This window comes from Gopherus evgoodei, chromosome 2 (genome assembly GCF_007399415.2).
Source record: "Gopherus evgoodei ecotype Sinaloan lineage chromosome 2, rGopEvg1_v1.p, whole genome shotgun sequence".
In the NCBI taxonomy this organism is placed as follows: domain Eukaryota; kingdom Metazoa; phylum Chordata; order Testudines; family Testudinidae; genus Gopherus; species Gopherus evgoodei.
Genome location: NC_044323.1, coordinates 103,649,477 through 103,663,763, shown reverse-complemented (window position 1 = coordinate 103,663,763; position 14,287 = coordinate 103,649,477). Strand labels below are relative to the sequence as shown.

Here is a 14,287-nt window from a genome sequence, read left to right as displayed (position 1 = left end):
GCCATACTCCTTCCTAGACAGTCTCTTCCCATTCTGTATGTATGAAACTGATTGTTCCTTCCTAAGTGGAGCACTTTGCATTTATCTTTATTGAACTTCATCCTGTTTACCTCAGACCATTTCTCCAATTTGTCCAGATCATTTTGAATTTTGACCCTGTCCTCCAAAGCAGTTGCAAACCCTCCCAGTTTGGTATTGTCTGCAAACTTAATAAGCGTACTTTCTATGCCAACATCTAAATCATTGATGAAGATATTGAACAGAGCCGGTCCCAAAACAGACCCCTGTGGAACCCCACTTGTTATATCTTTCCAGCAGGATTGGGAGCCATTAATAACCACTGCTACTTTAGTAGCATCATCTAAGTTGTATTTGCCTAGTTTATTGATAAGAATATCATGCAAGACTGTATTAAATGCCTTACTAAAGACTAGGTATACCATATCCACTGCTTCTCCCTTATCCACAAGACTCATTATCCTATCAAAGAAAGCTATCAGATTGATTTGACATGATTTTTTCTTTACAAATCCATGCTGGCTATTCTCTATCACCTTATCACCTTCCAGGTGTTTGCAGATGATTTCCTTAATTACTTGCTCCATTATCTTTCCTGACACAGAAGTTAAACTAATTGGTCTGTAGTTTCCATAAAGCTTCCTATTTGTGTCCTCCCCAACAGAAGGGATAAGTAATAGAAGTAGCCTTTATGTAGCTATAGAAAGCCACTAAAAATTGTTTCCCATGACTGAGAGTATGGCTACATTTGGAATTTCAAAGCGCTGCCCTGGCAGCGCTTTGAAGTGTGAGTGTAGTCAGAGCGGCAGCGCTGAGAGAGAGCTCTCCCAGCGCTGCACGTAAACCACATCCCTTACGGGTGTAGCGTGCAGCGCTGGGAGCCGTGCTCCCAGCGCTGCTGCCCTGATTACACTGACGCTTTACAGCGCTGTATCTTGCAGCGCTCAGGGGGGTGTTTTTTCACACCCCAGTTGCAGCGCTGTAAAGTGTGAGTGTAGCCAAAGCCTGATAGTATAGTCTGATGTGGTCACACTGTTCCTGGTTTTCCATCCATTTTGGTATTTAAATTATTGAACAAGTCTTGTGTAACACATATAGGCCATAGAATCCTTAATCTGAAGTGTTTAAACTTCAGTATAAGTGGAGTTGATGTACCAGTTCAGGTCAAGCTGACTTTTTGTTTTTGAACACTGTGGTAGATCCAAACCTAGATCTCTTTTCTTTGTAATTAAGGAGAGTGTAATTTGTGTTTCCTGCCTTTGGCTGAGTCAGGCTGTATATGAAAATTTACCTATAAATAAGATTCCTTGTTCTGGGCCTGATTTGGTGAGAACTTTCAACTTGCACTGCATTCAGTTGGATTTGAGGCCACTCAAAAGCTCATGGGATTGGGCCCTCAAAGAGAGAGAGATCTTATTTCTTTATTTTATTCTTTTTATTCCAGGTGGTGAAACCCTGCTTCCTGCCAATCAACTACGAACTGGTAAGTGAATCTGACAGTACTGATATCAATCAGGGGAGAGTGCAGTTAAAAGACCAGCAGAAGTATTCAGACCCACCCACACCTTACAATCATCTACCACTGTCCTGCTGCATAAGGCTGGCCAAATCATTTCTCGCTTCTGTGCTTCAATTTAACCCTCTGTAACATGCTGATAATGATATTTACCCCTAATTGGGTAAAAAGCATTGTAGAAGTGCTGCTTCATTATTCATTATTATTTCATTATAGTCAAATAGTTAAAGACTGAATTGGTGATTCATTGGGTCAGTTACCAAAGGCTTTAATAAAAACTGAGTGAGGACTTTATTTGGCCCAATAATTTTATTTATGAGCTAATCCCCTGCTATGGTGTTGGGACTCTGCACAACATTGCTATAAAAATCGATAAAAGTATTGCAATAAAAAAGCAGCCCCTTCCTACCTTACATCTATAGCTTACAATATTAGTCTTACTGAACATCTGTCATGATACCCGCCATCATAAGACTACCTGTTAGTTGCTAGAATGCAGAATCTGGATGCTATTTTCTTTTGTATTTTTATGCATAATTGGAAAATTTGAAGGGAAAAAAAACCCTTGTTGCTGTGTGTGTTAAAAATGTGAAGTGAATTGGAGTTACTTCTGAACTACCATCTGTATAATGGATTATCAATCACTAGCATCAGTGGGCTGACTGCTCTTGGGGATGTAAGTTTACATGAGAAGTCAGTTTCTGTATGTCAGTCTGTGTGAGTGTGTATGTGTTTCTTATCTATTCATATCTTTTGTTCTCCGAGCCTTTCTCAAATTGCTGAGCAAACCTGAAGGGCTGAGAGCCAAAACATGAATGCTGTAACATGCTCCTAAATCTCATACAGGCATAAGATTCAGGGATCCCCGGCTGTGCAGTTGGGGATCAAGAATCTCTCTGAATGCCTGGCTTTCCATTGATTTGTGTGTGTGCCTAATGCAGCAGCAGTTTAACATTTACTAGTGATGGCATGAGGGGCACTTTAATCCGTGGTGGTACCTCTGAAAGGTGCCATGCCATCTTTAGGCAGTCCATTTCTCTGTAGTCCCTGGCCTAATGTAAGGCCTGTTGAAATCAATAAAAATTCTAAGCACAGTCTTTTGTGTCAGATTAATGGGATACGGAAGAAAGAGACTAAATGTGAGCTGGCGTCCCTTGTTTACACACAGTAAAGTGTTAACAGAAGTGATTTTTTTTCCTCCTCATAGTGGGCCTGGCTCATTATGCCATCCTATGTGAGGTGGATGAGATGGCACTGTAATCCGAAACTCTCCTGGTCTAGGCAAATGAGACAAATCGCAGTTTCTTCCATTTGTTCTGGTTATTAGCAATATTCCTGATCTCTTAGGGGTATGTTACCACTGACTTGCAAATTGGGCTTGCTCTACTAGATTCTCCCGATCCATCTAGGTACAGGTATGGCCTATATTAACTCATTCTCATCCTTGTTCCCTCTATGAAAGGGTGAGGGTATTGGGAAGCAAGGGACAGAACTTCTTAAGTCTGTTGGTTTGTATGAAATAATTAATTAGGACAAATATTTCGTCAAAGCAAGTCCCTGAAAGGATTTTGGAAACACCCCTCGTAATTTATAGTCTCTCTGAACATTAAGGCAAGTGACATACAAGCAGTTACCTCTCTGTTACCTCTCTATATAACTGTCATACCAGCTCAGTCTGCTTCTGTTTCAAGTAGACACGAAAGTGCAGTCTTGGAACAAAGGTAACTGTTACTGGTATTAGGCAGGTAGAAGATTCCGATTTTATTTGGATTAGGGGAGGTGAACACTGAGTGGGATTATTTAGACTGTAGACTCTTCAGGTCAGATACTTTCTTTTAATCTGTACAGCACCCAGGATGATGGGGCATTAGGTGCTACCATAATACAAATAAGTAACGGATAACTTCTAAGATAATTCTCTAGTTAGTGGTACAAACATGAAACTGAACTCAGTGAAAAATAAAGATAGTTACAACACAAACCTTGCAGCACAAGATCTTATCCAGTAATTTAGAAGTGATAAGATCTGCATCTTGCACTTGGGATGGAAAGTGGTGAAGTCTATGATGGTTCTTAGATCCTGCAGGATTTTGCAGCACAATTTCAGATTTTTATAGTTCTGTTTCCTACACAAACAAGTTTTACCAATGCAGTAAACAATTCTGTTGTTTAGGAGGAGCAGAGCTGTCTACTTTATGTACTGATCCCAAGCTTTACGTGATTTTTTTTTTAGGCATCCCGTTTTCAGAGCACTTGGCAGAGATCCTAAACTTGAGATGTAATGAGTGAAAGTATGTAGTAGCCCATGTTTTGCCAATTTATGATTTGCCACTTAAACACAAACTTATCCGTATTTATTCCAAGATATGCAGATTTTAGTAACACCATTTACTCCTGGGGGAATTCTGTGCCCAAAAATTAAAAATTCTGGGTACAATATTTTAAAATTCTGCATTATTCTGCAAATGTTGTCAAAATAACACTATATAATCACCCCAGTTTCAATTATTTTGGTAATTTATTTTAAAATACCTATAGACTCATAGACTCATAGACTCTAGGACTGGAAGGGACCTCGAGAGGTCATCGAGTCCAGTCCCCTGCCCTCATGGCAGGACCAAATACTGTCTAGACCATCCCTAACAGACATTTATCTAACCTACTCTTAAATATCTCCAGAGATGGAGATTCCACAACCTCCCTAGGCAATTTATTCCAGTGTTTAACTACCCTGACAGTTAGGAACATTTTCCTAATGTCCAACCTAAATCTCCCTTGCTGCAGTTTAAGCCCATTGCTTCTTGTTCTATCATTGGAGGCTAAGGTGAACAAGTTTTCTCCCTCCTCCTGATGACACCCTTTTAGATACCTGAAAACTGCTATCAGGTCCCCTCTCAGTCTTCTCTTTTCCAAACTAAACAAACCCAATTCCTTCAGCCTTCCTTCATAGGTCATGTTCTCAAGACCTTTAATCATTCTTGTTGCTCTTCTCTGGACCCTCTCCAATTTCTCCACATCTTTCTTGAAATGCGGTGCCCAGAACTGGACACAATACTCCAGTTGAGGCCTAACCAGCGCAGAGTAAAGCGGAAGAATGACTTCTCGTGTCTTGTTTACAACACACCTGTTAATGCATCCCAGAATCATGTTTGCTTTTTTTGCAACAGTATCACACTGTTGACTCATATTAAGCTTGTGGTATACTATGTCCCCTAGATCTCTTTCTGCCATACTCCTTCCTAGACAATCTCTTCCCATTCTGTATGTGTGAAACTGATTGTTCCTTCCTAGGTGGAGCACTTTGCATTTATCTTTATTGAACTTCATCCTGTTTACCTCAGACCATTTCTCCAATTTGTCCAGATCATTTTGAATTTTGACCCTGTCCTCCAAAGCACTTGCAATCCCTCCCAGTTTGGTATCGTCCGCAAAATTAATAAGCGTACTTATTATATATATAAGCGTATTATATATATATAAGCGTAATCAGCAACTGTGTCTAACAATACAGACACACACAAAAATTCCCCTTAGGGTAGAGAGTTAAAGAAATCCCTATGACAACCCAGTTCCTGTTTTTCTGACTCTCCCCTCCACCAGAGTCCAGCCGGGGTACTGGAAACTCACACCCCAGAGAGCAGTTGGGTCCCAGACTAGCATGGAGTTCCCTGCATGCTGCCACCTCCTCCTTTTTTCTTCCAGGCATTCTGGGAACTGCAGCTGCTGGGAACCTGTGTTGTCTTCTACTTGTGAGCTGGGCTCTGCCGGGTCCAGCAGCCCCTAGAGGCAGCCAACATCTCTGCAACCCTTTTCAGCGGGGAAAAAAGGAAATTCTGTGTGACCAACATTAATTTCTGCAAAATTCTATATTGCACAGTGGCGCAGAATTCCCCCAGGATTAACCATTTGGTTCCCACATAGAGGTAATTAATTCATGGCTATAGTATAAATTATTAAATCCATCTAACTTAACATAGTTGTTGCCAACATAATCCTCCTGGTGGTTTATACTGAGTACTGAAATTCAATTCTCAGTGGAATATTGGCTGATAGATTGTTGAAGCCAATGAAATTTACATACATTTTGTTTCTTCCAAATTTGGATTTTATTGAGTATTTTCATCTTGAATGTCTGTTTCCAAAGAAGCTCTTTCTGCCCGTTTCTCATAAATCAGGCATCTTGAAGCTTAGCAATGACATCAGGGCCCTCATGTATCAACTCACTGCAGCTGTTCAGAGTTTCAGGAGCTGAAATATAAGCCAGCTGTTGTTAGGTGTTCACATACTACTTGCTTTACATTGTCATTTCAGTTACTCTGATTTGTAAAGAGAGATTTTACTATAGCTCTTATAATCCAAGTCAAATGAAAATAATAACTGTTCTTTTATGCGCTTTATTTAATTGGATTAGATTTGACGCAACTGATTTTGCTTACATTTTTTAGGGACGTTATATAATGAATGGTAGGAATTAAACTTGATCTTGAGTGGTCTCATATTTATTTGTTGATTTTGAAAATTAAATGTAGTTGAATTTTATTTAAAAAAAAATTTAAAATTAAAAAAGAATCAGAAGGATGCATGGCCATATACATTATGGGTGAGAACTTTGCCATTATTCTGGCCCATTTATATCGGGGGAAAGGAGCAGAGTAAAGGGACCCTTAAATCCCTAGTTGTAGCCGGGGGAGGATTCCCCAGCATAGGCACTGCCTTCTAAGAACCTCATGGCGATCCCCAGCATATAGACAAGAAGGGGATTAGGAGGTTTGTGTTGGGGATGGGTCCACAGCATGTAGCATTGCAGAGGTTCTGTGCAGTGCTGCGACCTACAAAGCAGCCATAATTAAGATAAGCCACCAGCCTCTCCATCCTTGGAAGCAGCTCAGGATTGGGATGGTACAAAGGCGGCATAAAGCCACCATAGCTCCCCCTTTCCCTGTGCTGTGAGTTCTGTTCTTCAGTACCTCTTAGAACCTCTTAGCACAGCATTTTGCCCAATGCAAGGGTTCTGAACCAGTCTTTGGAGGGCAATTTGGCACCCAAATATGCAAGGGATCTGAAAATCCTACCTGAGCTGTGCTGGTGCACTGGTGCAATCTTATCTGAGTGTAATGTCTCAGTGGTTAAGCTGTTATGTAGAGGTTTTGTTCAGTTGCTTTTAGGAAAGAGCATTGTGATGCAGAGTAATTGACTTAAAGGTTATGGACAATGAATATTGGTCAGGGAAGAAGTGAGAAAAGAATAGAAAGAGAAAGATGCCAATGAAAAGAAAATAAATTAAAAATCAAAATGATACCAAGGAATAAGATGGTCTTCTGTGCTGCCTTTGAGAAGAGCTTGTGTTTAGTGTAGAGGGAAATCAGCAGTATAACCAAATGAACCGCTTTGACACAACAGTCAGTGGAATATATATTGAGCTACAGAATTGTTGTATGTTCTTGTGTATGTCCAAGTCCAGGAACTGGTAACCTGTCTGGCTGTGAAGGTTCTTGGGGTGCCCAGGACAGAGATTCACCTTTCTTCCCCCTGCCTTCAGCAAGAGGGAAACTTCCTGGTGCTTAAGTGGATGCTAGCTCCCTGACACCTCCAGCCTGTTAGCCACCCAAACAATCTCCTTTGGGCTCTGCCAGCCCTTCCTTTGACTTTCAGGTTAACAGTAGGTGTATCCCAGCCCCTGAGCCCCTTTGAAGGTTTCCCACTGTAGTATTCAGCCCCTTATCCACTGAACATCCATAGTAATAGCAGGTCTGCTATTGCCAAGAGGCAGTGTACACACCAGCTTGTTTGAGTCAGCCTAGGATCCACTTCTTGAACTATAGCATAGCACTGAGTTATATTTATAGTGAAAACAATCATAAGTTTATGATCAAAATGGAGATTGTGAGTAAGGATAGTGGAAACAGAAGGGTTACGTATAAAACAAAATCATAACATGATTTCTAGAGACTCAACTTAACTTAAACAGGGCTAAGCATCCAAGCTAAGTTCTCACTCCAAATGTCCTTTGCAGTGTTTCCAACCAAGGCATAGTTGGGATCCCATTTTCATGAATGTAAACATGCTGTCTGTTTACCTCCTTGGTGCAGAATAACAGATTTTCTTTTTGTCTTCCCCTTACATTCCCCAAAAGTTCATTGTCTGCCTCCAGAGACAGGGCAGCTCTCTGTGGTTTCCTCTCCAGTATTTGGTCTCCCCTTTGGCCGGACCGGCTCCAGGCACCAGCAGAGGAAGCATGTGCCTGAGGTGGCATATGCTCAGGGGCAGCATTCCATCCATTCTTGGGGCGGCAGATTCCAAGCGACTTTTTTTTTTTTATGCTTTGGCAGTTCGGGCAGCTTTTTTTGTTTTTTGTTTTTTGCTTGGGGCGGCAAAAATCATAGAGCCGGCCCTGCCATGGGCTTCCCATCCCCCTTTTCACTTCACTTGTCAGTGGAGCTTCTACGGAACTAGCTTACAATGCTTAATCTGCATGTGAATGAATATACGTGAATTTTTCTGGCAGAAAACTGTTTATCAACTTTGCTTTAATACAGACTATAAAACACATTTCCAGTATATGTACACAACTCCTTGCATAGTTTTGGTACATAAATTTTATGACACTATTCATAACCAGTTTGACACGGCTTTCATTTAAGACCTCATCTGATATTCATTATGAATAAATATTATGAAAGTAGTGTGTTAGGTGTAGTGAGTTTGTGAGGCCTGTTAGGAGTTGCTGTTGCAGAACAGTGAACCATATGCCAGCTGGCACGAAAGGGCCTCTGGATCACACTGGTCATTAATAACCATCTTGTCAGCTTGCTTGAAGGAAATCTTATGATCTTCAGAAGGAAGTTACTGAACACTTGATGAACACTGAGGGTGGAATTTAGACTCCAGTGGTGTCCATATCACTCTGAATTAAGAATGCATTTATGTTCAGGTGGAGTTAGTTTGATATGTGGGTTACTTGCTCAGAGGAGATGTACAGGGCTATTCTGGAGTTTAGAGCAAAGTTGATTCTGTCAAAGAATTCATTTCAGAATGGGTTTATTACCATTCCATAGCACAGCCCCTTCCCATGTTCAGCAGCGAGCCTTAGCCACAAGCAGAGATGATGCATGGGGGGATGGGGCATGCAGGGTCACATGCCCCCTCCCTCAGATTTGCTGCTTGGCTACTGAGCATGTTCACATGCACAGAGTGCGCTTAGTAACACTGCTGAAGCCAGCTGGCTTCACTCTGCCCCTCCACTATCGCCAGGCACTGGCTGTGAGGGCTTTCTCTAGCTGACATCAGTGTCCAGAAAGTCTTGTTCTCGGAAGAAAGGGGAGTATCTATGTACATTGTATAAATCCATCCGTCAGCAAGGGAGAGTGGGCTCAATTAAGCTGAAGATCTCCCCTGTGCCCCGCCTGTAAGTGACAGCATAACCTCTTAGCACTTTCCCAACCATCCTACCCTCTAAGAGAAGTTCTCTTTCCTCTGCCCTTGCCCTGCGCAGTGTGGTAAAGGGTCTTTGATGCCTGTAGCTTCTCTGAGCCTTGTGTAGGAATAGAAGGAGTAGAGGGTATTCAGGGAGCTTATTTGCATGAGCCACTTGCCATCTCAAGGGGTTCTGGGCATGTCCTGAGCACAGAAGTGCTCTCTGCTCCCTTGACCGAGCCCAGACATCCCCAGAATAGGTCAGTCTGGTCTGGAGCCCAAATACATGGGTCTACTGCCCAATATGGCCTGTAGTGCAACAGAAAATAAATCAAAAATTTGGCCCTTAAACATTTTTTGGTTTTACTTGAAGCTCCAACCGTTGTTCAGTTCACCCATTGCTAAGAAAATAAAGAAAGCAAATGAATGATTTTATTTCCAGATCACTTCTGGATTCTAGGAGGTATTTTAAAATAATCAAAGATGCACTGAGAATGTTAATTTTCATCGTTCCCCTGTAGTGGTTCTGTTGTCCTTCGCTAACAGCCTGCCAGGGTACTGTATCTTTAAAAAAAAAAAATTGATGCCTCGGAGGCCCCTCAGACATCCTGTTGCATGTCTTGCATTAACTAAATGTGACTTAAAGCTTGAACCTTGAGGCGCACATCCGCTCACATCTTAAAATGACTCCATCAGTTAAATGGGGCCTATCACTGTTTGGCTTGTCAGGTTTAAGGCACAGTTAACCAGTGATGTTTACCAGGAAAATCATGACTTGACTTTTGCACCCTTCATCTTTTTTTCAGCTAGTTGCCAAAACATTCTACATACCTCGCAGTGTTACCGTTTTGACATCACTGTAATAAATAGCTGTTGTAACAGTGGAAGCTGAGAGTGCACTGACCCAGCTATGCATGCTTTATTATAACCTATCCACAGACGGAACTTGATTTTTTGTATGGAAGTTAACTCTTTTGGTGCCACCTCTTTCTGTTTTCTCTTGATTTCTCACTTAAGTAGTTCTTTATCTGTGCTGCCAAATTGTCCATCTTTGAAGAGTGGCACTTTCAAATTTCAGGCTTACTTAGCAAAATAATCGCCCTTATTTGAACAGTGACAAGAACCTGGGCTCTGGTCTCATCCCAAAAGGACTGGGGAAGTAAGTGGGAGAGAATGGGACAGAGAAAGGAAAGGAGAAAGCATAGAACATGAAAGATAAAAATAACTGAGGGAGAAGAGCCATATGAGAACGGAAAATGTCTTGAAGAGAGACAGAGAGAGAAACTAAAGTGAAACATTTAAAACGGTGACAAAACCAGCTCAAGTTACTCTGAGTGAAAACCTATTCTGATATAGGAGTTAAAATAGAGACTAGGAAGGGGAAAAAAAGAAAGTGGGAGAAACCCAAGGAAGAATTTTATTTTGTGTCTGTGGTTTAAGGGAAGCTTGGCTGTTTCTACCAAGAACTTCTTAACTCAGCTTTCCATGTGGTTATGTGAATATTTGCCTCCCAAAACTGTTGACTGATTGTAGATCATCTGCATTTCCCCTTTTTGAACAGCTATGACTGTCAGGCTTTTTATCCTCATTTCATTTAATTGACTTTAAATGATCTCTTCTCATGAAAAATACAGAAGCATTCCCACGTTCCGATAGACTGCAGTCTGTCCATTTTTAATACGACCCTGAAATAGATTTTCTTCGTACGTTTTGACTGAAGCACCATTTGTTGTATGGTGATAGCCTCAGATTACAGCTAAAGTATTGGCCTCTCCGATTTCATTCTAAGTGGGATCTGAGTACTGGAAGATGTGGGATCATTAACTTTCTTTAATCGGGTATAACCTTCAAATCCTCTGGAGTATGATGATAGTGACCAAGCTGCACTTAAAACTGAAAATGAGCGGCTATTCATCTCTGCCAGATGTAATGCTGGATTCCAGCTGAAATCAGTAAATATGTTACTGGAAAAATGTTTCAAATTCTTTTGATTGAACTGAATTTGAAGCTTGTTTGTTCCTTCAATGCTATAGTTGTTTTGTTTTTTCTTTTTCTTTTCTTTTTTCTGTAAGGTAATTTTAGAGCCATGAAAAACCTAGGCACAGAGAACTAAGGAGTGGTCTAACTAATCATATTGTTGATAGGGATGTATTGTATTCCAACCCCCTTCCAGATACTACGCTCAGTGCCCTCATAAGTGGCCATAACTCTCAGAGGATAGTTGAAGCTCCATGCGTTTGCACTTGCAGGTTCATTCTGATTCTTTTGTTTCTTCCATTTCCACCCTCAAAAAACTGAGGGGTTCCACTGCTTGAGTTTGTGGATTCCCTGAGATGATCACAGATTTCAGGTGATCCATTGGGGCAGAGGGCATCCATGCAAAGGTACCTTACTTCTGCACAGGTACCCAGCCCTTGTCTTCTTGTTCTGCAAGACAGCACCAGTCTCTCCAGAGCCATGTTGCCAAGGAGTCCCTCAACATATTGCTGACCCTGGAATCCCTTACCAGGGGAGGGTCTACAGCATGGAAAAGAAAACAGCAGTAAAGTTGCTGCATTCTGTGGTTTGATTGAAGGGTTTGGGGAGTGGGAATGGGGATGAGGATATCTGGCAGAGTTTAGATTTGCCTCTCCAGTGCCTACCTTGTCATCATCAATTCCCTACTGCCATCAACTCCCTACTGCCAAAACTTCCATGGAAGACTTTCTTTGGTGTTTGGAGTGCATGTCACAAAGAGGGGTCATACTCCCCTTTGATGTAGCTCCAAGCATGGGGCTCACTGTATTTTATCTGACGTGGTAACATTTTTGTGTTTATTGATCAGTATTATTATGTCATTGACTATTGTAAGTGTGGAAGTGAATGTGATCCAGACTATCTCACACATACATAAAAGTCAACGTAGAAAAACAAATTGAGCAATATAAAGATGTGATGAGCAGAAAACCAGATGTACTAGATGTTCAAATTAAATTACACAGTTAAAATGTGGTCGCTCTTTTGGGATGCACATATCTACATACAGTAGTTATGAATTAAGGAGGGAACAGAGATAGCAGTACTTTTGACTTGATCATTTAACCTTTTTGTAACAATCTTTTCCCCCCTAGGTTTCCCATTTCTGTATGTGGAACTATTTCAGTAAGGCATTTGATACGGTTCCACATGGGGAATTATTAGCTAAATTGGAAAAGATGGGGATCAGTATGAAAATTGAAAGATAGATAAGGAACTGGTTAAAGGGAGACTACAACGGCTTATACTGAAAGGTGAACTGTCAGGCTGGAAGGAGGTTACTAGTGGAGTTCCTCAGGGATCGGTTTTGGAACCAATCTTATTTAATCTTTTTATTACTGACCTTGGCGCTAGAAGTGGGAATGTGCTAATAAAGTTTGTGGATGACACAAAGCTGGGAGGTATTGCCCATACAGAGAAGGACCAGGATATCATACAGGAAGATCTGTAAACTGGAATAATAGTAATAGGATGAAATTTAATAGTGAAAAGTGCAAGGTCATGTATTTAGGGATTAATAACAAGAATTTTAGTTATAAATTGGGGACACATCAGTTGGAAGTAACAGAGGAGGAGAAGGATCTCGGAGTATTGATTGATCACAGGATGACTATGAGCCTATGAGAAAAGCTAATGCGGTCTTGGGATGCATCAGGCAAGGTATTTCCAGTAGAGATAAGGAGATATTAGTACCATTATACAAGGCATGGTGAGACCTCATCTGGAATACTGTGTGCAGTTCTGGTCTCCCATGTTTAAGAAGTATGAATTCAAACTGGAACAGGTTCAGAGAAGGCTACTAGGATGATCCGAGGAATGGAAAACCTGTCATATGAAAGGAGACTCAAAGAGCTTGGCTTGTTTAGCCTAACCAAAAGAAGACTGAGGGGAGATACGATTGCTCTCTATAAATATATCAGAGGAATAAATACCAGGGAGAAAGAGGAATTATTTAAGCTCAGTACCAATGTGGACACAAGAACAAATGGATATACACTGGCCATCAGGAAGTTTTGACTTAAAATTAGACAAAGGTTTCTAACCATTAGAGGAATGAAGTTCTGGAACAGCCGTCCAAGGGGAGTAGTGGGGGCAAAAGACATATCTGGCTTCAAGACTAAGCTTGATAAGTTTATGGAGGGGATGGTATAATGGGATTGCCTAATTTGGGCAATCAATTTGTCTTTGACTACTAGCGGTAAATATGCCCAGTGGCTTGTGATGGGATGTTAGATGGGATAGGATATGAGTTACTACAGAGAATTCTTTCCTGGGTGTCTGGCTGGTGAGTCTTGCCCACATGCTCAGGGTTTAGCTGATTGCCATATTTGGGGTCGGGAAGGAATTTTCCTCCAGGGCAGATTGGCAGAAGCCCTGAGGGTTTTTCACCTTCCTCTGCAGCGTGGAGCACTGGTCCCTTGCTGGAAGATTCTTGCACCTTGAAGTCTTTAAACCATGATTTGAGGACTTCAATGGCTCAGACACAGCAGGAGTGAGTGAGCGAGATTCTGTGGCCTGCATTGTGCAGGAGGTCAGACTAGATGATCATAATGGTCCCTTCTGACCTTAAAGTCTATGAGTCTAACTTGGCTTTTTTTTCTCCCCTATCTGAAACCACACGCTTTGTACAATACAATGATGTGTGTCTGAAAAATGTAATGTCACACCCCAGGTATGTTGTTGGGAGCAGACCTTGAACTCTTGATCTAAAAACATGAGATTCTACTAATTGAGCTTAAAGAGCTCTTCAGTCTCTTAGCCTGAAGCCACTCTTAAATCTCTGTTGGTCTACAAATAAAAACCCAAGAAGATTTCAGTGTATTGCCTTTGAAAGATGTCATACAGTCTATATCCACTAGAGGCATGTATTACCTTGGCCACCAGAATGAGTCAATATTGTTCCATGAAAGCTATAGAAATATATGGAGAATTGCAAAGAGAATTTAATAAAAAATGAAAGGTAGCAGCTATAAAGTCCCATGTGTTCATGTCTTAATGCATCCCATTCAAGATTCCAATGTGCATCCAAAATGCAATGAAAATCAGACTCAGTATGTGTGCTTTGTTCTTCAACAACTATAACAACAAAAAAGGAATTTTCCTACACTTCAGTTAAAGTGTCTGCACAAAAATTACATCTAAAAAAAGTTTTTGTATTTGATATTGGCATGAATAGAACTATATTAAACCACAGAAGAATAAAGTTTCAGTGCTTGTCAGAGTAGTTTCCCAGGTCCACCATAAAAATATTTCCTGTTCAGATGATGATTGTACTCTTTTTGTAAGTTGGCTTCAAGTTCCTATCATGACTCAGTTTGGAATATA

General features: G+C 41.0%; 1 protein-coding gene across 6 annotated transcripts in view; it reads left to right on the top strand.

Annotated features, from left to right (window-relative positions):
* Window positions 1-14,287, top strand: part of TNS3 (tensin 3) — a 438,738-nt gene that overhangs the window by 210,583 nt on the left and 213,868 nt on the right. For 5 of the 6 annotated variants that reach the window (XM_030551450.1, XM_030551449.1, XM_030551448.1 and 2 more), the window contains exon 5: window positions 1,463-1,501. The exons of the other annotated variant lie outside the window; for it this stretch is intronic. In XM_030551450.1, the coding sequence (XP_030407310.1) occupies window positions 1,463-1,501 (39 nt within the window). The remainder of the gene's footprint in view (window positions 1-1,462; window positions 1,502-14,287) is intronic. 6 annotated transcript variants of the gene reach the window in all.